The sequence below is a fragment of the Eschrichtius robustus genome, chromosome X (genome assembly GCF_028021215.1).
Source record: "Eschrichtius robustus isolate mEscRob2 chromosome X, mEscRob2.pri, whole genome shotgun sequence".
NCBI lineage: Eukaryota > Metazoa > Chordata > Mammalia > Artiodactyla > Eschrichtiidae > Eschrichtius > Eschrichtius robustus.
Genome location: NC_090845.1, coordinates 63517850 through 63540117, shown reverse-complemented (window position 1 = coordinate 63540117; position 22268 = coordinate 63517850). Strand labels below are relative to the sequence as shown.

At 51.5% G+C, this 22268-nt stretch overlaps 2 protein-coding genes across 2 annotated transcripts in view; one reads left to right on the top strand and one right to left on the bottom strand.

Moving 5' to 3' along the window:
* Nucleotides 1–3812: 3812 nt before the first annotated feature.
* The window catches only part of NHSL2 (NHS like 2), a 264858-nt gene continuing 246402 nt past the window's right edge, over nucleotides 3813–22268 (bottom strand). Inside the window, exons 2-8 of the mRNA XM_068533442.1 lie at nucleotides 16261–16416; nucleotides 13270–13397; nucleotides 12768–12963; nucleotides 10821–10952; nucleotides 7250–9577; nucleotides 5642–5774; nucleotides 3813–4799 (exon numbers count right to left, since the gene is read on the bottom strand). Coding sequence (XP_068389543.1) covers nucleotides 4475–4799; nucleotides 5642–5774; nucleotides 7250–9577; nucleotides 10821–10952; nucleotides 12768–12963; nucleotides 13270–13397; nucleotides 16261–16416 — 3398 coding nt within the window. The 3' untranslated portion in view covers nucleotides 3813–4474. The remainder of the gene's footprint in view (nucleotides 4800–5641; nucleotides 5775–7249; nucleotides 9578–10820; nucleotides 10953–12767; nucleotides 12964–13269; nucleotides 13398–16260; nucleotides 16417–22268) is intronic.
* RTL5 (retrotransposon Gag like 5) lies at nucleotides 16597–21067 on the top strand. Its single transcript, XM_068533443.1, has 2 exons — nucleotides 16597–20239; nucleotides 20681–21067. Exon 1 carries the CDS (start codon nucleotides 16889–16891, stop codon nucleotides 18602–18604), a length of 1716 nt encoding a protein of 571 aa, XP_068389544.1. The 5' UTR covers nucleotides 16597–16888; the 3' UTR covers nucleotides 18605–20239; nucleotides 20681–21067.

Here is a 22268-nt window from a genome sequence, read left to right as displayed (position 1 = left end):
AAACAGGACACATTTTCACAAACTCTTTAAATCCTTGTGTTCTTTACTCAAATAATAAGTAGTATTAATTCCATTTGTGTAAAAATGTTAAGGTACAATAAGAATTATCTGGGCCTTCTCAGTGGCTTTAGTAGCCATTTCTGAGAATCCCTTGGTAGTAACCATACTGAACAGCACTGGGAATCAGGAGAATTTAATCGACCATCAGCAGTTTACTTAGTTCCAGGAGATTAAGGTTTTTTCTATATTCGGGAGTTAGTCAACAGGGAATTTGACCTTTCCATGGTGAAAAATACACTTCTGCAACTGACTGAGGCCTAAAATTCTACAAGTAGAACGTCATTCCTTTGGCTTAAGGCTTTTTCCCTGTTAAAATGCAAGTGACCCTCCAAAGAGGTATCATTAAGCCTTATAATCTCAAAGTAAAGGAATTTATCCCTTTCCTGAGAGCATGCTTTCCTTAGCAAGGAGGAGGACAAACGAGGACGCACTCAGGAGAGTTGGTGCCAAGAAGCAAGGTCTGGGGGGAATGGAGCAGAGAGAGGAGACGGAGGATCCCAAAGACAGACCTCCAACTCATTCACTATTTTGCTGAAGGGCTGTCCCTGTCCGCATCCCTATTGAAATGGGTGCTAACTTGCCACTTGGAGCAGGTTACTTAGAAATCGGCCATGTTTTCTGATAATATTGAAGAGTCTTTGATGTGTAGGCATACAAAGGTTTAGAGCAATGGAAAAATAGATGGCAATAAAACATTTGGTGTGACAACAGATAGGGAGTTACCCCCCCCAATCGGAAGAACCATACATGTCCATAGAAAGAAGATAAACCAATATTACTTTATAGAGTGCAAATCGCAAGGCCGGGACGAGGGTAAGGCACTAACATGGCCCTGAGAGTGGGTGCCTCCTTAAATTTTGCACCCCAGGCACCTCACTCACCCCACTCTAGTCCTGGCCCTGGCAAATCATATTAAAGTGAAGCCTGGCCATTGTGTTACAGACTTGATGATAATGGAAGGTTCTCTGGAGGAACAGAGCACTGACTGTGAACTTGTTTTTTTAATAAGTAGTTTGTTGATGAGGAAGAGAGCGGGTGGCGTGGACATATCTGCTCAGACTGATGGGTCCAGCGGGATCACAATCCGACCCACGTCGTCGGAGAGTTAAAATGGGTGTCCGGTGACGTGCTTGTTGTGAGAGCCTTTCAGACTCTCCTCTGTCTTTGCACATTCAAGGTAATGATTCCAGATCAACTGGTCGATCTGTGGTCAGTAAGCTAACGCAAGCTATTTTGCTGCCTGCGGTCTTGCGTCCTTAAAGGGTGAGCTGTCGGCTAGGGATGCAGTTCACAGAAATAGGGACTGAGGGGCAAGTTGGGGCCATGTGGGAGGCCCAGGTGAGAGACTGAGACAGGCAAAGGACAGGAGACAGCAGCGAAGCTTCCTGTTGCGCTGAGAACGACTTGCTCCCTACCCTCAGTGTTTGAACCACAAATACATAATGAATACCCACCAAGGGCAAAGTGCTCTTAGCTACCGATTAACCTCCTCCCCTGGGGACGACTGCATCTACTCCTGCCTAGGCAGAAGTCAGTCCAGTAGAGCCACCTGCTGCTATTGGTTGGAATCAGAGGAAACAAAGGGACAGAAAACAACTTGAATTGGAACCTGACTTCCTGGGGCCAACTTCATTTCACCTGTATCCCTTCTGTATTCCACCTTCAAAAATTGTTATCACTCTTCACACTAGTAATAGTGGCAACAGTCGCTTCTCTGAAAGCCTTCCCGGAAGGGGCTTTCAGCCTCTCTTCTCCAGCCTTGGCAGAGTAGGTGCATGAGGCAGCAGACACTGTGGCTTGTGCCTGGGTGGAAGACAGAGTTGGTGCTATGATACCCAAGGGGAGGCGAGACGTTGAGTGTGAGGACTAGGAGAGCTGTCCGGTATTATGTTCATCAGAGATTGGTAGAAATTCTACAATTTGGTTATTTGTTTGGGACTAGGTCCACCTGTTGCAAAATATTAAATGAATATTACCAGTCCTCAATGTTACCTCTGACCACACCATCTCTGCCCCGAATCCTCTTATGCTAATGGCAACACCACTGGGCATTGGAGGGCCATAGTGAAGATGTAGAAGACCTTCTAAAAAATTCCAGGCATACGGAGTATTGCAGGGGAAAGCAAGACTCAAGGTAATTGAAAAACGTCAAGGTGTCTGGATATTCAGCTTTAGAATCTTTCGGGAAAACCACCAGAGGTGGCAAGGTGAGGGGAGAGGCAAAACCCACTAGAAGTACCAAACAAGAAGCTTCCAGAAAAGTTAGCGGAAGTAACAAGTCCTATACTGTGTGAGTCTCATACTCTGCTTTAGAGCTCATAATGGTTCTGGAGTAGAGGGCCCCAGCAGCCTTTCACTTTTGTTAGGCAAAAGCACAAACACTCCTTCATTTCCCCACAGAGGAAAATGTTTCCATCCTTTGGGATTCTGAGTCCGGGGCAGACAAGTGTGTGGCATTCGTATATAAATTAAGGCCAGGAATGAATCTTATTTTATTTCAGGCAAAACCTCTGAAATTTGGTCAGGACCCTTGAACTAAATAGCTGGAACGCTTTCAAAAGCAACTGGGCTTTCAAGAACTGTCTATCATTTGAGGTGGCTTCTGACTAAATCAGGGGGAGGTGCTGGGCCTGGCCTGTACTCAGAAGTCTAGAATTCAGCACTGTACCAACCAAGGGCCCAGGCCTAGGGCTTCTATGTGAGAGGCCCAAGTCCCCTCAGCACTCAGTGTGGTTTTCCAGCTGCTCTTCCGCTGTGTGGGCAGTTGGGCTAAAGAGCTTGCTTCTTATTGAGACCTGTCAAAATCAAGATCTGATTGTCTCTGGGAGCAGTTTCCACATCCTCCAAGAGGTTGACCAATGAATCTGTTGGGTGGGTGGTGAAGGAGGAAGAGGTCAGGGGACTCTCTTTGTGAAGCAGGCTACAATTTCATTTGACTTTCCTTTTTCCCTCTTGGGAATGGTGGACAATTAATCCTCCATTATCGGTCAGCCAGTTTTCTTTGTTCAGTGCTGTCTATTTCTCCCTCCAACCTCCCAGAAACCAGACATATGAAAATCAAATGAATCACGGCTCTTGCTTTGCTTAGAAAATTGAACTGACAAGAAAAGTTAATGTCTATAAGCTTTGGCAGGGGGTGGGGAGAAGGGGTCACAATGACTGTCCTGGGACTCTGTCAGCATCCAGTATCCCATTTACCCCACTCCTTACATTCTCCCCCAGCAGCTTAATTGAATATTGGTCAAACAGCAGAAAGTAAATGGCAAAAAGTAGCCCTTTTTTTTGGGTTATGGGCCATAGCAAGTTGCAAGGCTGCCTTTTAGATTTTGGCTCTGTCCTTTTAGTCTATACGTTCTTGGTTTGGAAACAGAGGAAGATGTCCTTTAAACAAAATCAAACCAACCACAAACCACAATCTGAAGTGAATGGTGGTGGGCAAGTTACACTTAACTTTCTCTCCTCCTTGAGACTTTGAGGATGCTGTTCCTTCAGCTAAAGACTTCCTGTAATGAATACTATATGCAAATGAAGCGAGAGTTCTTCGAATGCAGCATGAGCTGGGCACATACACTAGCTACCGTTGTTGGCAGACATTTGAAGGATCTCAAGGCGCACATGTGAGTTACCTTGGATAGATTTGAGTGAACAAACGGCTGCCTTGTTTGTTGGCCAAGCTTGGTTCATCCAAAGCAACCCAGTCCTGACCTTTTCTAGCAAAGGGGGGTGGGGAGGGGGGAGGGGGGGGGTCTATTTGTTTACTGAAACTCATCACCCTGATCTCCGTGTAGACAATCAAACTGAAAAAGGTGTGAAGTTCAGGACAGAGTCACATTCATATTTTGCATGACCAAAGCCATCCAATCAAACTCATGCTGAAACAAGTGCACACCTGCAAACCTCTCGCGGCGGAGAATTATACTGTGGCTGAAGAGGCATCAGGGTCCTTCTGCTTCTCCATGCAGGGCCATCAGGGCCTTGCTGGGAAAGTGAATAATCAGCAATGGCACCCTATGTCCCCTGGGTTTGGCAGCCCCCAATCTGCTCTCTCACTGTGCCCCTCAGTGATAGGAGCCAGGGATGGAGCAGCCTGGTCATTGATTTAGAAGATGGCATATGTGCCCTTGCATCTGAGAATTTCTTCTGAGTGCATACCACTTGGGGGAAATAAGGAGAAAATCGGTAGTTAGTAATGGCAAGATTGTAAGTATGAGAACATAAAATGTCTGAAGATGATTAAAGTGCCTGATGATTTTAGTTCTGGATGTGGCCTCTCTCCTGCTGTCCAGAGTGTGAGTTAATGTAAAAGAAATGCAGGCTCTTTTGTTATTTCCATGGTTCCTTTTTAAAACCCTTTTTCTCTTCCCCCTTTTCTACTCAAGCTTAGTAACTCAACCTTGCTTGCTGAACCCAGGGCTTAGGTACTGGGGTTATCAGGGGTTTCGTAGTCTTTTGAAAATTGTGCAATAATTCGCCGAGCCAGTGGGTTAGTGGTCTTCAGCAGTTCTGCTGCTGAGGGGCGGGACCTTGGAGTTGCCTTGCTTCCCTTCTTCTGTAGCAAGGCCTTGAAATCATCATTTCTGCCAGCATCTAGGCTGGCACTGCCACTTGACCCTGCAGAGGCAGCCAACTCACTGATGGGAGACTCAGCCGTGTTCCTTATTGGTGAGTGGGAGGTTGGTCTGCTGCCACCAGCAAAGGCCTCACCAGGCTCCTTCCAGCCAAGCAGCTTTCTTTTGGACCTAAATGAGAGAAAGTTTGCTTTGAGTGAATTCGTGCGGCAGACATTTCCTAATGCTTCATATAACTTCACGAATGCCAGTGATACAATCTGGGAACTTCTATGCAACAGCCTTGTGAGCAGTCGTACTTACCAGCTTTCTCTCTCTCCACTAAGTCCTCAGAGTCCCTTGTCTGGCCCCCTGTCCCTACACTCCTTTCAATGCCCACAGCTAGAGTCACTTGGCCTGTGCCTGCAGGCTCAGTCCTGCCCAGGTTCTGGTACCAAGGAAGAATTTAAGGAGTCAAAGCTAGTAGCTCAATGACTCTGAATCAAGACAGTCCACGAGCTGATCCTGTTCTGAACTGGTGCTCCAACTCCGATAACTGGACTCTTTCCCATTTCCTCATCATGGAGCCCGTGCTTTGTGCTTCTGTCCAATAACTGAGTCCCCGTCTGGTCCCCCTTTGCCTAAGCTCCTGCTCTGATGCTCGGCCTGGTGCCCCACTTCACTTCTTGATGAGATTTTTTTGGTACAAGGAATTCTGTGAAGGGTTAAATGTCTCTGACTCTAGGCAGAGCTGTGAGAAAGCAGATGGAGCCACAATAGGCCGTGGGGTTGCTAGGAGACGAGGGGCCTCTCACTCTGCACCTGGTCCTCCCTTCCCCGCCCGCCTCTCTTCCACTTCACCCAAAGATGTCAGTGAATTGGAGGTGGTGAGGCCCTGGACTGGGTTCACTACGTGGGTATCTGAACTTAGTCTCCAGTTTCCATTCTAAGCATTCTGCTTAGAGGTAGCAGTTTTTCTTCTGGTATAAGAAGGAAAGGCAATTATAATAGGAATTTAGGAAATTGGTCCAGACCTGTGGATCACAGTAAATAAATCTTCAGTTGTTCGTGAAGCCACAAACACATCATCATCATCTTCCGCAATCCATTCGGCTGTTTTATCACTGATTACACTTTTTTCTTCGGTGCTTGGTTCCATCGAGCTCCCTGGGCATAAGAACCAGAAGGAATGACTTTGACCACAATTGTTAGGACAAAGCACATTCTCATATGTATTTCATGTGATGTTCAAAGCAACTCTGGGAGGGCAGCAGGGCAGAGACTTGCTGTCTCCATTTTGCAGAGGAACAAAATGTCCCTAAGGTTAGTGATTTGGCCAACGAAACGTGGAGAGAGTGATGAAGATCAGCCTGGGTCCCTGTTCTCTCGTGCCTTTTCCATTACAACAGGTTGCCTGAGCATTCTCTCGTTTTAAATGCATCATTTTTAAAGCTCAAGGAGCTGAGAGCAATCTAAAGCAATGACTCAACCAGTGGGTGGGAGTGGGACCTATCTGAATCTCAGAGGGAGCCTGTGGAGTTTGAGGAAGCAGATTCTAAAATTACCTGTGGCTTTGATTTGTTTGCTTGTTTTAGTCACAATGATTTAACTTACGTTGAAAGTCCAAATCAGCTTAAGGAAGGCCATAAGATTTTGATGTTTGGTGTTAAGGGTTTCAAAAAGGATGAGAAACATGGATGAACCTAGAGGACATTATGCTAAGTGAAATAAGCCAGTCACCAAAAGACAAATACTGTATGATTCCACTTATATGAGGTCCCTAGAGGAGTCAAATTCATAGAGACAGAAAGTAGAAGAGTGGTTGCCAGGGGCTGGCGGGGAGAGGGTGATGGGGAGTTATTGTTGACTGGGTACAGACTTCAGTTTTGCAAGACGAAGAGAGTTCTGGAAATGGATGGTGGTGATAGTTGCACAACATTGTGAATGTGCTTAACACCTACTGAACTGTACACTTAAAAATGGTTAAGATAGTAAATTTTACGTTATATGTATTTTACCACAATTAAAACAAAGAGAGACAAGAAAAACCCCCAAAAGGATGAGAAACATTTTCTAGCCTGGTCTTACGGTTCCAGGAAGAGCAAGGCTCAAACCATCCAAGAAAATTAGCCCCCTTTCCTCTACAAAACACTAAGAGAAGCTGCTGCTGGTAACATATTCCACTGCTTGAAGCCTTCCAGCCTGCCATGGCGCTTGAACTCAGGCTGGGAGGGTACTGAGTCCCGCGCATGAAACTAAATTCAGTGTGGCTGGTGAAAAGTGCTGTACGGTGACGTGGAGAGACAGTGCCTAGGGCAGGAGATGCCTGCCTGAGGAGGAAGATAAGCTCCTAAGGTCCTAGGGTGCTAAGACCTAGTTTGATTTCATTAGCTCAGCACTGGCGGTTTCAGAGTAGTCTGGCCCAAACTGGGCCTTGGAGATCTGCCCCGGGTCGGTCCCGATCCCAAGGGCAGTGAGACGGATTTAGAGTAACTCAAACCCTCAAGAGGTGTACCCTACTGATTCGGTCGCCCTGGGATCAGGATCATTATCTGGGGGCATTTGCTTCTGCCTCTGTCACTCTGTCCTCACCCTCACCTCTCCTGGGATTGAAAGGAAAAGCCAGCAGACACTTTACTAACCCAGAGGGCTTGCCTCCCTTTCACTGTCAGCCTGTGGCGTGGAGGTTGTCCTTGTACCAGTCGATGGCAGGTGGTCGCTGGTTGGGAGACACTTGGCATCTTCCTCCAGGGTGATGATGGGGCTGAGAGGCAGCCTTGGTTCAGCCGTGTAGGCCTCCATTTGAGTTGTAGGTGAGGTGAGAGGCAGGTATAGCACGCTGGGCTTTTTTGGTACAGGAGGTGGAATCTTGCCTTTCTTTTTCTCAGCTTCTTCTTGGCTCTGGAGGCTAATTCTTTCAGGTAGGGCTCTCCCCTTGGGGCCCTCATCCTCCGTACTTCCCTGGGGAGGTTGCTGTGTTCCTGAGAAGAAAGCACCAGAGGAACTGGAAAAAGGCGTGAAAACAAGAGATGAGGGTGCTGTTGACTCCCCCAGGGTTCTGCCCTCAGGGAAGCTGGAGGACTTTGGTTTCCGCACCACCGTGTATATATCTTGAGGGAGTGGCCTCATATGTTGAATTGAGGTCTTGGGGGTCATAGCCAAGGTAGGCGAAGTTAGTGGGTACTCCTCGGGGACAGACGGTGGCTTGTGGACCAAGCTTGGAGGCCTTCGGGCCAGTGGGGGCTTCTCGGCTATGGGAGGTTTTGCCTTTCTCTCTGGCAAGGTGAAGACTTCAGCTCCTGACTCCTCAGCATAGTCAGGGCTCTCAATGTCATCTTCCGGTTCAGACTTGCTGACTGACCTCAGGCGAACAGAACGTAAGTCAGACTGAGTAACCATGGGCATGATTGGCTGGTTGGGGCTAGTTTTCTGGGCCAGCTTGGCCCCAAAATTTGTATCCGAGTGATGCCGGCTCACCTTGGTTTTGCTTCGGATGGAGATACTCATCCCAGACAGATCCAGGTTGGTTGAAGAGGTCAACGGTAGGTCAAACGATAGCCGTGACTTGGACATTTTCTCCACTGGTGATGTTGGGGGTAGTGATGACTTCCTCTCAGGTACCACTGGACGCACCCGGACACTGCTGCTTGGAGGGGGCAAGTGGCCCAGGGTCAAGGACATGGAGACAGTGGGTGTTGGTGTCTCTGACTGGCTGGAGTATCCACTGGAGGGTGACATCAGCCCAGTGGGCCTTCCTGGGGAGGATACCTCCCTGGCCTCCACCTCGATGGAAAGCTGGGAAGGCGTTGTGGCTCTGGAGGTGGAAGGGGAGGCGAGAGACTCTGAGCTGCCCTGAACTTGGGTGCACTCGATGACTGTGGTGCCAGTGGCAGTGCTGGAGCTGGACAAGGACTGGTAGGTGTCACCAGACTTCCAGTCAGTAAGATACCAGTGGTGGGCGAATTGTGTACCTTCTGGGTCTTTGAAGGTTGGCACAGCTGGGTGACCCTGAGTATCTGGGTGGGATGAGTGATGTCCTTGGTGTTCCAAGGAGAGGCAAAGGCTCCTGGGCCTCTGGTCCTTGGGTAGCGCTGACCCACCTTCTGGCAAGAGGACTGGTTCATCTTTGACCAGCGAGACACTGCGAGTCGGAGGGGAAGGCTTCTTCTTGGCCTTCTTGAGTGAGATGCTCTTGGACCTCTGCCTTCTTTGCTGGGCCTCCTGTTGGGCGCTAAGGGAGGCAATGTTGTCGGCACTGTTACTGCCCTCAGAACTTGTACTGGCATAAGGCAGGGCACAGGCTTCACTGGCCTTCTGTTCCTCGTCGTAGTCCACATCCGTGGTGCCTGTGTCTGTGGGTACAGACAGTGACCGCTCCCGGAACCTGCTGGCCCCACCTGGGCCTGTCTCCAGCCTTGAGGTATCACCAGTCAGGAGGCCAATCTTGGAGGGTCGTTCTGATACGTGCCTTCGTTGAGTAGAATGCTCAGAGTAGCCAGCGGACCCACTGCATCCTGCTGGGGTATCACGAGTGACAAAGAAGGTGGCAGCCTCCTTAGGAACCAGAGGTGGCAATGTGTGCAGAGAGATCCAAGAATTCCCAGAGGAAGGACTTTTTCCATTTTCATTGTCTTGACTGCTCTGAGCAGTGGCACTTGGAGTCACATAGGTAAAAGCATCTCCCTTCCAGGAAGGGGAGAACGTTGATTCTGTTGGTCCATTGCAAGAACTGGGGACGCTGTACACCATCCCCATGCTCTCCATGCCAGGGACTTTTGTGCCACCACGTGCCTGGAGAGGTTCTTCCGGATCACTAGAAGGATTTCTCAGTACTGGCGAGGTGAGATTTGATAACTGAGCTTCCTGACCAATGGCAACTCTTCCATGAACACCTCCTGGAACTGAATGGCTGGGCTTGATGTCTGAGGTGGTAGAGCGGGCCACACTGCCTGTGGGGCTGTTGCTGTGACCTGGGGGAGGTAAACACAGAATGTTAGTGGTGCAGCCAGGGATCCCCCAGCAGCAGCTGTCACTAAAGAGACGGGAGCACCGAATTTTTGCCAAGAAGCATTTGCCAACAGCTTGGTCAGAATTCCTTGGTTCTTCCTTTCCATAGATGAGGATACTGGGGGCGTTGGGTCCTTGCCCATCACCACACAGTGAGTCACAGGGTGCCCTTGAATTGTCCAGATGGCTGCCAAAGACTTTCCAGCTTTGAATATGCCTTTCAGAGCTGAAGTGGCACGTGGGACTACCATGGGTTTTTTCCAGGCTTTCACCCCAGGCTCATGAAACCACCACAGACCTCAGCGTTCACCTCCTCTGAGATGAGAGCAGAGGCTTTCGAACTGATAAAGGACAGCAGGGTGAACTTCAGCTCCAGCAGTGCATTGGGAGTATGCCACAGCTGGAAAGTTCAGAGTCTGGTTGCATTTTTGACACCTGTCACTTTTTAACTTGGCAATACGAAAAAGTGAGAATAACCTACAGATGTGAGGAAACCATTCAGATGTTGAAAATCCCCAAAGATTTTCTCATATACACAACAGTTATTATATCATGATGATGTTATATCATGATGATGATGATGATGACAACGATGATGACTACTCTTATGATAATTTATAATAACAGCCACCATTTGCTGAACACATACTATGTACCAGGCACATGGTAGGAAAATTACATACAATAACTCTGATCCTCAGGAACATTCCACCGGGTTGGAATCATCATCCCCAATTTACAGATGAAGAAGCTGAGGCTCAGAGAGGTTAGGGAACTTGGCTAAGGCCTCACAGTTAGTAAGTGGAGAAGCCAGAATTTGTATCCATATCTCTCTGGTCTGTGCTCTTTGGATGGCCTTCATTTAATGGGAGTCATGGTTTTGTGAAGATGGCACTTTTAGCGATGATTCCCCCTCTTTATCTATCTGCCTAAATTCGAGATACATAGTTATATTCCACTTATAATGGGAAACAATAACATAACGAATTTATTAGCCTGGGAGACCTGCTCTCCATATTCGGTTGCTGCCCTTGACAAAAGGTCCTTGGTTATCCTTAATTACTATATTGGCTTCTTCAGGACATCCAAAGTCCCTCCTCCCCCCCAATCATTCCTGTTCCCTGTCACAGCAATACCACTTGGGTTGCAGAAATGGTGAGAGTGAGCAAGGGGAAGGGTTTGGGGGATCAGCTATGTTGGGGTCACCTTGGTCTCGCTGGGAATAGTTAGAGAATCCAATAATGGTCCGCCTCCGCCTCAGGGTGGACTTGGGGTTCACGGCTGTCTCTGTGTTAAACAACGAGTGTCGCAAACTTGCATGTTTATCAAACTGCTGCCCTGTAGCCAAAATAAAGACACTTGGGTGCATCCTGGTTTCTGTTTACAGTATGGTAGAAACTGGCCTGAGGTTGAGAGAAGGGATGATGGCAGTAGCGATGAGCATGAATAGCATCCAGGCAGGCGACCCTTCTTCCCCATCCCTCCCAACTTGGCCCCGGGCACCCGCAGCTCCAAAGCACGCATGCTGGCTTTCAGAGGTCCACCCGGGGTCACCTGTGAATCTTAGGTGGCCAAGAGCCATGGTTTTCAACCCTGGCTACATATCGAAATAAACTGGGCAGCTTTTCAAACTCTAATAACTAGACCCCACCTCAGAACACTTAATACTCTGGGAATAGGGCCCAAGTACAAGCATTTTCTCAAACTCCCCAGGTGATTGATTGTTCAGATGTACAGCCCGGGGTGAGAACCACTGGAGTGGAGAGACATGTTGAGACTAGATATTGCTTGATTGCAATCTTTTCTCAGAGAAAAGCCTTTATTCAGGCCGATGAAGACAGTGTCTCCAAGAAGCTGCGCCACCCCTCCCCACCATCCAGGAAGCAGTCTGATACTCTGCCCTCCAGCCACCTGATCACATTTGATCAAAGTTCGCCCCTGCGTGGTGATTGAGATCTATTTTTCTCAAAGCACCCGCTCAGTCTTTGCTCCTATGGAATTGCTAGGGCAGGGGCAGGGCGGGGGCAGTGGGGTGAGGTTTGCTGCTCCCCTGCACTGTCTCTCATTCAGCGGCTGGCTAACCAAACCCTCCCCTCTCAGCCCCATGGCCACATAGGTACCCCCCTCCACAGAAGGTGGCTCTGTGGGCAAAACACAGGGCCAGCCTCATTGAGAGTAAGGTAGAAGTTCAAAAACAAAGCACCCACCATCACTTTGGGAGTTTCTCCTCTCAGCCCTCACACCTCTTAGTACACCTCCCTAGGCTCTGGGCTCTATTTCCTGTCTCTGATTTCCTGAGATGACACCAGTGGCACTGGATGACCCCATATCCAGGGAGTGTCACCGCCTGTGGCCAGAGCTGTCCTCATCATCTTCATCAACTTTTTCCAGCACACCACAGGCTGGCACTGGCTCACAGGGTGCCTCTGGTTCCCTTGGGTTAGGAGGTCTTGATTTCATCAGGCCGTTGGCCCTATCTCCTTCTGAAATGGCTGACCCTCTTCCTCTCCCACTTACAGCTGGTGAAGTGTGGAGAATGAATTAATAATGGGCATGGTACAGGGTGCCACATGTCCCCAGAGACACAGCCAGCTGAGCTGCGTACATTATTTTCCCCATCTCAAGGTAGTACTGGATCCCTCTTTGGTCTCACACAAGTGGAAGAGGCCCACCTCACTAGGAGACTGAGTGATGACTCAAAGTGCCACAGGGCCCTTGGTCTGTACTCTGGGTCTGATCCTCCCGTTTACCGCCAGCACTCTGAACCCCACACTTCCCCTGCAACTCCTATCTGTGTGCTCCAAACCCGGCTTCTGGCACAAGAAGTCTTCTTTCCCCAAACCAAACATAACTCATACACTCTTAAGTTTCCACAGATGCTCCAAAGAGCACATGAATTCATAAGGTTTTAGAGTTTTCTGTTAAGAGAGTTTCCTTTGCCATCAAATGGTCTCAGTTAGTGTGGCAGGGCCAGTAGAGAGTGAAGAAAGAGCATGCCTCCGTTCCCGGGCGAGAGCCACGACCTTGACAGTGCAGAGTGAGCCAGTAGCAAAGAAAGTCTCGCTCCCTCCCCCAGCACCCAGTGCATTTGGAGAGGATGATCTGTAGTTGGCATGGAGGGAAGCGAACAGAGGCGATGCTAAACAACTCTACCGGAGACATTGATGGGCACGATGTCAGAGTGCGTGGGACAAGGCTGAAGCCATCGCTTCTCCTCTAGGACGGGCAGAGGGAAGGGGCTATTCCAGGCAGCTTGCTTGTCGGTTGTGGTAGGCAGGTTCAGGGAGGCCTCAGGGGCCCTCACACCCTGCGTGGTAGTCTCATCCTCGCTCAGCTGCCGTTTTGTGGGCTGTTGGGAAAGAAGGTGATGGGAAGGGTGTGCTCCCGGCTGGAGACGAGCCGTGCCCACAGAATGGCTGTCTAGGCAGGGTGGTTGGAGGCTTCATCTGGGAGGCAGGAAAGTGTGGACAGGCTGCCAGGCCGGACGCCTGCCGTGCAGGTCCCATCTCGGCAGGGCCTCAGGATGGCTCTGCTGCTGAGCAGAGATGAGCAGCAGCTTCCAGTGGGTAAAGTAAGCAGTTCCAGGTCCCCCGTCAATGGGTGCGGGGCGAGCTCTGCATGCTGGCTCTCCCAGGTGGGGGAGGAGGCAACTCACCATCAGTACAAACTCCAGACGCCTGGCAGACTGGGGCCTTGGGCTGGGAGTGGGCTCAGGGGCCTCATCAGCAGAGCGGAAGGTCTGCCCCAGAAGTCTGGCCTCCGAGTACTGTTCCTCATATTCTTCTGGAAAACAGCACAGCGGATACACACTCTAGGGAGCCATGGCCAAGCGGTGGGCCAGGGAAGGACCATGAGCTGGGGGCTCCTGCTCTAGCTGCCAGGTCTGACTCTCATTGTTTCTTTAGGATAGTTCCCGGCGTCTGAGCCATTTGGGAATGGAAAAATGCCTACTTCCTATGAGGAGAAAAGAGAGTCAATGGATTTGAGTTGTGCTGGTTCGGGGACCAGGCCTTTGTCTCCATGGCCCCCACCTTAAGTGCTCAACTCAAGGAAGAGGCTCAGGATGCAGACGCCTTTTGCTACTCGCTGCTGCAAGATTCTCTCTTTGAAGCCCTGCAGCTCTTCAGGTTTTCTGCAACCCTACCAGGGACATGACCTGTGTGAAGCACAAAGAAATTTGCATTGGGAAGTCCAACGTGGAATGCTCCCTTGGATGCTGAGAACTCTTACCTGAGCCTCTGAGGGCTCGGTTCCCTGCACCTTAGTCCCACTGTGGGGGGGATATCAGGTCCAGGGGGGCTAAGGGGAAGGAGAGGGAAGGTGGAGGTAGTGGCGGAGGAGGAAGGAGAAGTTCGGGGGCATCGTTGGGGAATAAGAAGGATGCAGAAGATTTGAATGGGTTTCATTTAAGTGATGAATTCAACGAGTGAAGGAAGTGAGACTAAAGAACAGTCAGGACTCTGCACATTTGAACAGAGATTTGAAGTATCATAGAAACTTGGGGTCAGGAGGGGCCTTGAGGGTTCTCTGGTCCAACATCCCATTCTGGGCTCCGGCTTCCTCAGCATCCCTTCCAGGTGTTTCTTCAGCCTCCACACACACCTGCCTGCAGAGGAGGGGAGAAGCCTTCCTCCCAAGGTGGCTCATTCCATCCAAGGACAGTTGGGGCTTTCAGGCATGTCAGGAAAGTTCTTCCTTATCTTGAGGTGAAATTGGCCTCCCCCTAGGTTTCCACCCACATGTCCTCATTCTGCCCATGGTGGCAACACAGAGCACACTGACTCTTTCTTTCTGCATAGCAGCTCCTCTCTTATCTGAACACAATGCTCGTGGTGTCCCTTAGAATCTTGCTTCTCTAAGCTTGCCACTGCCCTGGCAGGGAGGTGGGGTCATGGCCGTTGTTCGGTTGGGTGGCCCCGCTGCAGTTTTCTATTCTCCGTAAAAGTTACCCTTTGTTGGTATGGATAAATGACAGCTAATAAGACCTCTTTTCACTTTTAATGTTCACTCAGCAAATGTCCTCTTGGGGATCCAGCCCTGTGCCAGGTGCTTCTGGAAACCGGAGAGTAGTAAGAGATGTGATCCTTTACATTCAGAAGCCCAGTCTGGTTAGGTGGACAAAATATACACCTGGGACTAGTAGATGAATGAGTAAATGAATGAACAAATGAAAGAAAAATCAGTTTGGAACTCTACAAGTCCTCTTGAGCTGGATGGTACAAAGGGCCTCGTGTGAGTGCTTAGGGAGGGAATGATGCAAAGTGCAGAACTAGTGTTAAAGGTCTTTTCGGATGCGGCAAGAATAGAACTTGGACGAAAGTGTAAGGATTGGAGTGGGGAAGAGGGAGTAAGGGCTTTTAGGCTTGGAAAAGAGGCCCGAATGGGACAGTGAGTGCCTGGAGGGTGTAAGGAGCTTGTGACTAGCACTGGGGTTTTATTTGTATTATTTTCTCGAGATCTAACTTACCTACAGTAAAGTGCACAAATCTTAAGTGTGCAGCTCAGTGAATTCTGACATATGCATGCTCCTTGTAACTGCCATCCAGATATTTGTAGCACCCCAGTAGTCTCTCTCATAGCACTGAGTTTTAATCCTATTGCCACTTACACTGGATAAATCCCTCTGGTCAATGTGTATGTTCTTCACATTGTAAGGTCCTATCGGGGACCACAATTGTTTTTTTCTTTTACATTAATTTTAATATTGTGTCTAGATCAGCCTATGTTCCAAAGGACACAGACCGGGAGTTGATGTTTTATCTTATCTGGGTCTCTCCAGCTGCAAGATACCCTTGCTAATCAGTTTATGGACACCCTATTTTTAATTCTCACAAAATCATGCCATGTGGGGTAGTGGAATCCCCATTTTAAAGATGACTGACTGATCTGAAGCTCAGAGAGGTTGGGTAATCTGCATAATGTCACACAGCTAGTTAGGTGTGGGATTCAAATTAGATTCTGGCTCTGTCTCGGTTTTCTCATTCTGCCTGGTGCGGGCAATCTGACTGCTCAGGCATTATGGCTGGGCTGTTTCTCTGGGTTGTGTGGACCCAGCTTTGTGTACAAGGTGCTCATCAGTATACTTCAGAGACACGGGGTTGGGAATTGGGGATGAGGTGAGCTCTGAGTGCTGTGTATTGGGCTTAATTTGGTGAGGCAGGAGCGACCCAGGAGATATGTGGACAAGGTTATTGCAAGAGCAGAGTGAGTGAAGCCCAGAGTGGGAGACCCTGCAGATGCCTCCTTTGTCTTTGGGCGCCGGGATTCCAAAGACTTGGGTGATGTGGCAAGAGAAGGCCTGAGGGTATGTGGGCCCACATTGCGGGAGTCTCTCATCCAGCGCTCTTTGTAAATGACTTGACCCATGGCCCTGCCTTGGCCTCTGTCCCTTTTCCCCCAGAGACTACTGAACTGAAAAAAACGAGGGAGGGGGGCCAGAGGGTGTAAACAGCCGTAGAATTAGGGCTTTTGGAGTCAGTAGTCTGGAAGGTGAAAGATGTAAAGTGTGTGTTTTGTTTCTCAGTAGGTTTTCTACTATTCTCTCTCTTTCTCTCGCGAGTCCCTGTCCTCTTTCTTCGTCGCCTCCCTCCAGACTCTATGCATCTGGCCCGTGGGCTCCGGCCGCAGCCCCCCTCCCTCTCAGTACCTTGCAACAGGCTCTGGAGATTGAGCTGCGCCTCGCGAAGCAGCTCCTCTACACTCGGGGGCCTGCCCGAGGAGAGGAACACGTTCACTGGCTGTCGCCATGACGACCTCGAGTGGGCAGTCGCTGTCGCATTTTCCCGACCCGAGTTAGCTGCAGCTAGGGAAGGAGAGAGGCAGTGAGAGGCGCCGCCGGCGAGGGGGGGTGCGGGGGCGGCGCGCGGCGGCCAGTGGGCGCCCGCGGTTCCCCAAGACCCGCCCCGGCCCGGGGTAGGCGGGGGTGGCGCGGGCCACGCTTAAAAGGCGGAGACGCGCCAGACGCAAGATTTTTCCTCGACAGATCGTGCCGCAGTCCGTTCTCTCCCTCGTCACCAGCCTCCGCCCGCCAGATCTTCGCCTCGCTGCCTCGCCGCCCGCCTCCTCAGCCCGGCGCCTCCCGGCTCCCGCCGCCGCCCGCCCTTTGCGCTCCCCGGGACGAGGTAACGCGCCTTGGGCCGAGCCGCCGGGCCCTCGCCCCGGTGGGTGTGGCTCGGCCTCCCGCGCGCCCCGCCGCCGCCCCCGGCTCCTCTAGCGGCCCCCAGCTCCCCACCCCACCCCCCCGCCCGCAGCCCCAGGCCCCCAGGCTAGTCCTGATGTCCGAGGCGGCCGGGAATCTCAATAGCCTCCGCATGGCGAACGTGGCCCTGCGAGAAGAATTAAATGCCCTTCGCGGGGAGAATGCCAATCTGGGCCTTCAGCTCGGCAGAGCCCTGGCCGAGGTCAATTCCTTGCGGGGCAATGTCTCGAGCTACATGCGCTGGCCGGTGCCCGTGGTGCCCGTCCTTTCCGAGGAGAACTTTGAGTTCCCGCTCAGTGAGATCGACGCCGTTCCTGAGGGAGAACTGCCCTTCCTGTGCTGGCCTCCCCCGCGCGCCGAGCCCGAGTACGCCCCAGACGAACTGTTGATTAGCGTGATCCAGGATTGCGGCACCTCCGGCGGGCCCGTCGACCCACCCCCGCTGCCCAGCCCGCCCCCGCCGGCGCTGCCCCCGCCCTCGGCCAAGGAGCTGCCCCCGCAGCCTCCTCTGCCGCCGCTGGAGCGGCCCGAGATAGAACCCTTCTCGGGCGACCCAGTCTACCTGGCTGAATTCCTGATGCAGCTAGAGACTTTCATAGCCGACCATGAGGATCATTTCCCCGGGGGCGCTGAGCGGGTGTCCTTTCTGATCTCCTTTTTCGCTGGTGAAGCCAAGGACTGGGCCGTCTCAGTCACCCAGGAAGGAAGCCCCCTGCATGCCAACTTCCCGCGCTTCCTGGATGAAATCCGTAAGGAATTCTGTGGCCCCATCCCCCCAAGCGTGGCAAAAAAAGCCATCCGCAAGCTCAAGCAGGGAGACTGTACCCTGGGCAGCTATGCAGATGCTTTTCAGTTCCTGGCTCAATTCTTGTCTTGGGATGACTGCCGCCTTCAAAACCAATTCCTCAAAGGCCTGTCAGAATTCTTCCGCAAGGAGCTCTTATGGTCAACTGAAATGGCCGACCTGGATGAGCTGATTCTCGAGTGCGTGGAGATAGAAAGAAAAGTGCGTGTCCCCAAGCCAATCCCACTCCCTGGGGTTCGCAATATCTTCTTCCCTTTTGCAGCAGACCGTAATCTCGAAGGTGAAGAGGGAGAAGAGTGCCACAGTGGGGATGAAGATGAAGAGGCATGCAGGCGCAGGCTCCAGGACAAGGACCAGGGGAGGCGCGTGAGAGCTATTCAGCAAGAGACCAGGGGGGAGGAGGGGGAGAAGAGGGGGAAGAGGGAGGAAGAGATGAGGAAGAAGGAGCTGAAACAAAAAGGGGAGGAGGACGAGGAGGAGGAAGAAGAAGAGGAGGAGGAAGAAGAGGAGGAGGAAGCAGAGGAGGAAGAGGAGGAGGGGATGAGGAAGAAGAGGAAGAAGGAGGAGGAAGATCAGAATAAGGATGAGAAAGACGATGAACATGAGGGTGGCCGCCAGGAACCGGAGCAGGAGCCAGAACAGGAGCAAGAGACAGAGGATGAGACCCAAGATGATGACCTGGATGAGCTGATGGAGATAGAGCCCACCTATGCCAATGCTTCATCCCAGACTTCTGGCTACTATCATGAAAATTTCCTAGATGTGTCACCTCCCATCATACAGCCCAGCAGACGGAGGAACCAGAATCGAGTCCCACTTCTGGAGGGCCTTCCAGGTACCAATTCACCATTCTACAGTTCGCCGCCACTGATTCGCCGGGCAGGTCGCCTGGGGCAACGCCAAATACGACGCCGTCCCCCGGTGCTATTCCGCCTCACTCCGAGGCAGGGGGGCCACCGGGCTGCGCGGGGCCGCATTCGCGTGTGAGAGCTGGGGCGAGCTGCCCCCCCCCCCACCAGAACACACCCTTCCACTGCGTCCCCTGCCCCTGCTTTTGCTGCCACACCTGCCCCATTGACCGACCAGTACTTAAGGGAGTTCCAAACCTGCAGAACCCGAAGAAGACCTGGAGAACTCCAGACCATCCTGCGACCGTGACCGGGGAGTGACACCCGGGAAAGGAGGGCTCAGCAATAGCTGCCCTCTTGGTGTGCACTCTGCTCAGTCCTGCCGCGAGCTAGAGAGCAGGTGTCTGGGCCTGTTCCTGTAGATGAACTGGTCACCCTCTTGTATTTCCCCTCTAGTTGTTCCCAGCCCTCACCTCTCCTGCGTCTATTCACGCTGTGTTCTATGGTTTAATCCTCTGACTAGCTAACCAGGACTTCACCCAATGCCTCACTGCTCTGCCCCAGTGAGTGAAAGGACAGGCTCCACTGAACTCTTAAAGCCACTGAGGCCACTTACTAGGTATAATCAGTGGAGAGCAAATGCTATCAAGAAACGTGCCTGGAAGCCTACACTTGCTTCAGGTCACCCCTCCAGCAGGAGGGCCCCGAAGAACCCCCTCCATCTAGCCCAGTGAGAGTATGCAAAACCACGTGTCCAATGGACCACCCAGCTGAGACCTGACCTTGACTGACTGAGCAAGCTGGTTCCACCTTCCCACAGACTACAGGCTCAGGGCCTCAGGGCTCTCCAGATCTGGGACCCTCTCCTCTTACTACATTACCCTCCTGGGCATCCCCAGTGGACAGAGCCCAATGTTCCATGCCCTACCCTTTTCCTTGACGTTGCCTAGAGGGTAGGCAATTGGGTGGGGGAGCGGGAGGAGGAGAAAGCAGCAGCAACAACTCAGTTTGACCTTGTAAGGAGTGACTCTTTCCTTAGGGACGGTGGTCTCCTCCCCTGGCCAGGCCTTGGACTGCAGTCTCCAGCCAAAGGTCTTGGCAGAAGATTTGCCATCCTTGGGGTTCCAGAGGTGACCTAATTGGCCTTTCCTTCCCAGACTGCCAGAGAGAGAGGCCCAAGGCCTGCTCTTCAACTCCAACTTAAAGGACTCCTTATTTCTGAGAGTAGAGAGGAAGGTCCTCTCTACAGAGACTTCACCCACTGCAGCCTTGCAGTCGGGATGACCTTGTGTCTCTCACATTCGGGGCAAGCCATGGCGTGGCGCTGGGCATCGAGTAGGCGGTGAGGCCTAAGCGGTTGACTGCCTCCTAGTAACTCCTGGGGCTTCTGGGTCCTAACCTAGGGGCCCTCATAGAGACCTGCTGCTTGCCTTGGGTCCAGAAAACACTGCTTCTGCAGTGAAAAATACACGCTATGTCACTGTGGCCACAGAATGCCAGTCAGATCCACTGCTGGCCTGAACTGCCCTCCACACTGGGCTTCCTGCACAGGGCCTGGCAGCCGGGCAAGTGCAGCCAAAGTGTCTGTGGCCAAAGGGAGGAAAACATAGTAAATTAAGCCTCTGTTCCTCACCGGAGTCTGATAGATAAGCTCAGCCCAGCCTTAGGAGTTTGAGCCCAGAGGCAAGAGGAAGGAGCCGGAGGAAGAGGAGTCATGGAGAAGCCCAGTCCTCCGGCTGGTGTCTGGTGAGGTCTCTCTGTTCATCAGTGGGAGGTAAGAAGCCCTTTTGTTGCTCACACATTTCTCAGCCTGGGGATCGCTGGAGCCAAGGTCCTGTAACCTGTTGCTATCTTTTAAAAAGGCTACCCCCCTCCTCCAAAGAGAAAAGTAATACATAATCATTAGAGAAAAATTGGCAAATAGAGAAAACGCTAAGGACCCAAAAGCCCCAAACATTCAGAATCCCACCACACAGACGCAAGCACTGTTAACACTTTCTAGTGTGTTCTCACTGCGTCTTTTCAAAGCCAAGATCATCCTGCGAGCTGTCTATCAGCAGGATTTAAAATGGCTGCCACCTATGCAGTCACACAGACTGAATCATTTATTAAAGCATTCTCCTAATGTGTTGGACATGTCAATTGCCTGGTTTCCCCCATCCCCACCAGGGCAGGAGTAAATAACCCTATAAAGAAAAGTGTGTCTGTTTTTCAGCTATTTCCTCAGGAGAGAGTTCCAGAAGGGGAACCGCTGTTCTTCAAGGCCGTGGACCCTGTTTGCTGATGGTCGACAACGCTAGCCCTGCTGCCCACGTGCCTGCCGGAGAAGTGCAAAGGACAGGTGCCTTGCACCCCCATCTCCAGGGAGCCCTCAGCACAGGCCCTGCCTGTTCCCATGGTGCTTCTCATCCTGAGCCCGTGTAGCCTCAGCTGGGGAAAGAGCAGATGAGCAGTGAGCTGGTTTCTGGCCCTCTGGTGGCAGGGGGGCTTGGGCTCCCTTTGACCCTCTTCCCCCCTTTTCCCAGATCTTCAATATTGTGATGTAACAGCCACAAGGGCTGTAAGAGGAACTATGGGCTTTGGGCGCTTTCTTGGGTTGAAAGAGGGGTGGGTGGGGATGGGGGGATGCATGCAGGGGTATGAAGGCAGCCCACGGATTCCCAGAGACCCGGGAAGAAATCGTTTGAAACCAATGTGTTATTGTATATTGTTGCATTACTGTGTTGTGAAGATGAGAAATTGTTCTGTATGCTAAAGCTTTCTCCTCAATAAAAAAGATATAGGGTGTGTAAAGACTGTGTCTCTCTGGGTTACTGAGCAAGCACAGAAGCCCACCTAGGAGGCATTAGGTACTTACCAGGCACTTCGCCTGGATCAACCCTAGCCTGAAGCCTTGAAGTCCTTCAATGAGGAAACTAAGGGCCCTAGCCTACCGAGTTTGTGGATGGCAGAAGTTGTCAGGAGGGAAGTGGAGGCACTAGGTATCTTGAAAAACAGCATTAATTCTCCACTAATATAAAGATATAAAGGTATGAGTGGTCTAGCCCTACCCTACCATCCTATAACAGTGCAGCCCCCCTGGCCCCCAAACACACCCCCCCCCCCTCACACACACCCACACACAGGACTTTGGAGGGAGGGAGGGGGCCCACGTTGGGGAAGGGGGAGGGCCCTTCCACTTCTTGGCACTAGATGGTGCTATGGGACACCAGTGAGAAAGCTGGTGAAGATTTTTAAATACATCCCTAGAGCAGTCCATGCAGACACCCTCCAGCAAGATTTCACTGCTCCTCACAGATTGTGGGGGCAGAAGAAACTGAATCCCATTCTGGGATTTGCTCAAGTTTCCCAGATATGAGTTGAAATTTCTTCCCCTGGGACAGTGGGTGAGAACGTTTATGGAGCCCCCTACCAGGTATAAGTGCCGTTCCAGGCACTACACATCCATTATCTCATTTCATCTCACCCCCATCTTACAGATGAGGAAACTGAGGCCTAGAGAGAAGTCACTGGCCCAAAGTTTACAGCTGCTAAGTGGCTCTATCACAGCACCGCAGCTGCCCATTCGTCAGCTCCAGGGATGCTTCGCCCCTCTCTGCCTCCCCTCCAGTGGCCCTCCTGTTTCCCGGGTCTGCCCTGTCCTGCCCACCTGTCCTCTTGCCCTGCCACCGTACAGGCGTGCGGTGAGAAACAAAGCCAGGCATCAGAGTTGCACTTGCTTTGCCTCTTTATGGGGGAGGAAGGAAGGGAGGGAGGGAGGAAACCAGCTTGTTTCTGACTGTGTGCCAGACACTTTCACCACA

Coding starts and splice junctions, on each gene's coding strand:
- RTL5 (XM_068533443.1), top strand. CDS start 16,889: ATGTCCGAGGCGGCCGGGAATCTCAATAGCCTCCGCATGGCGAACGTG.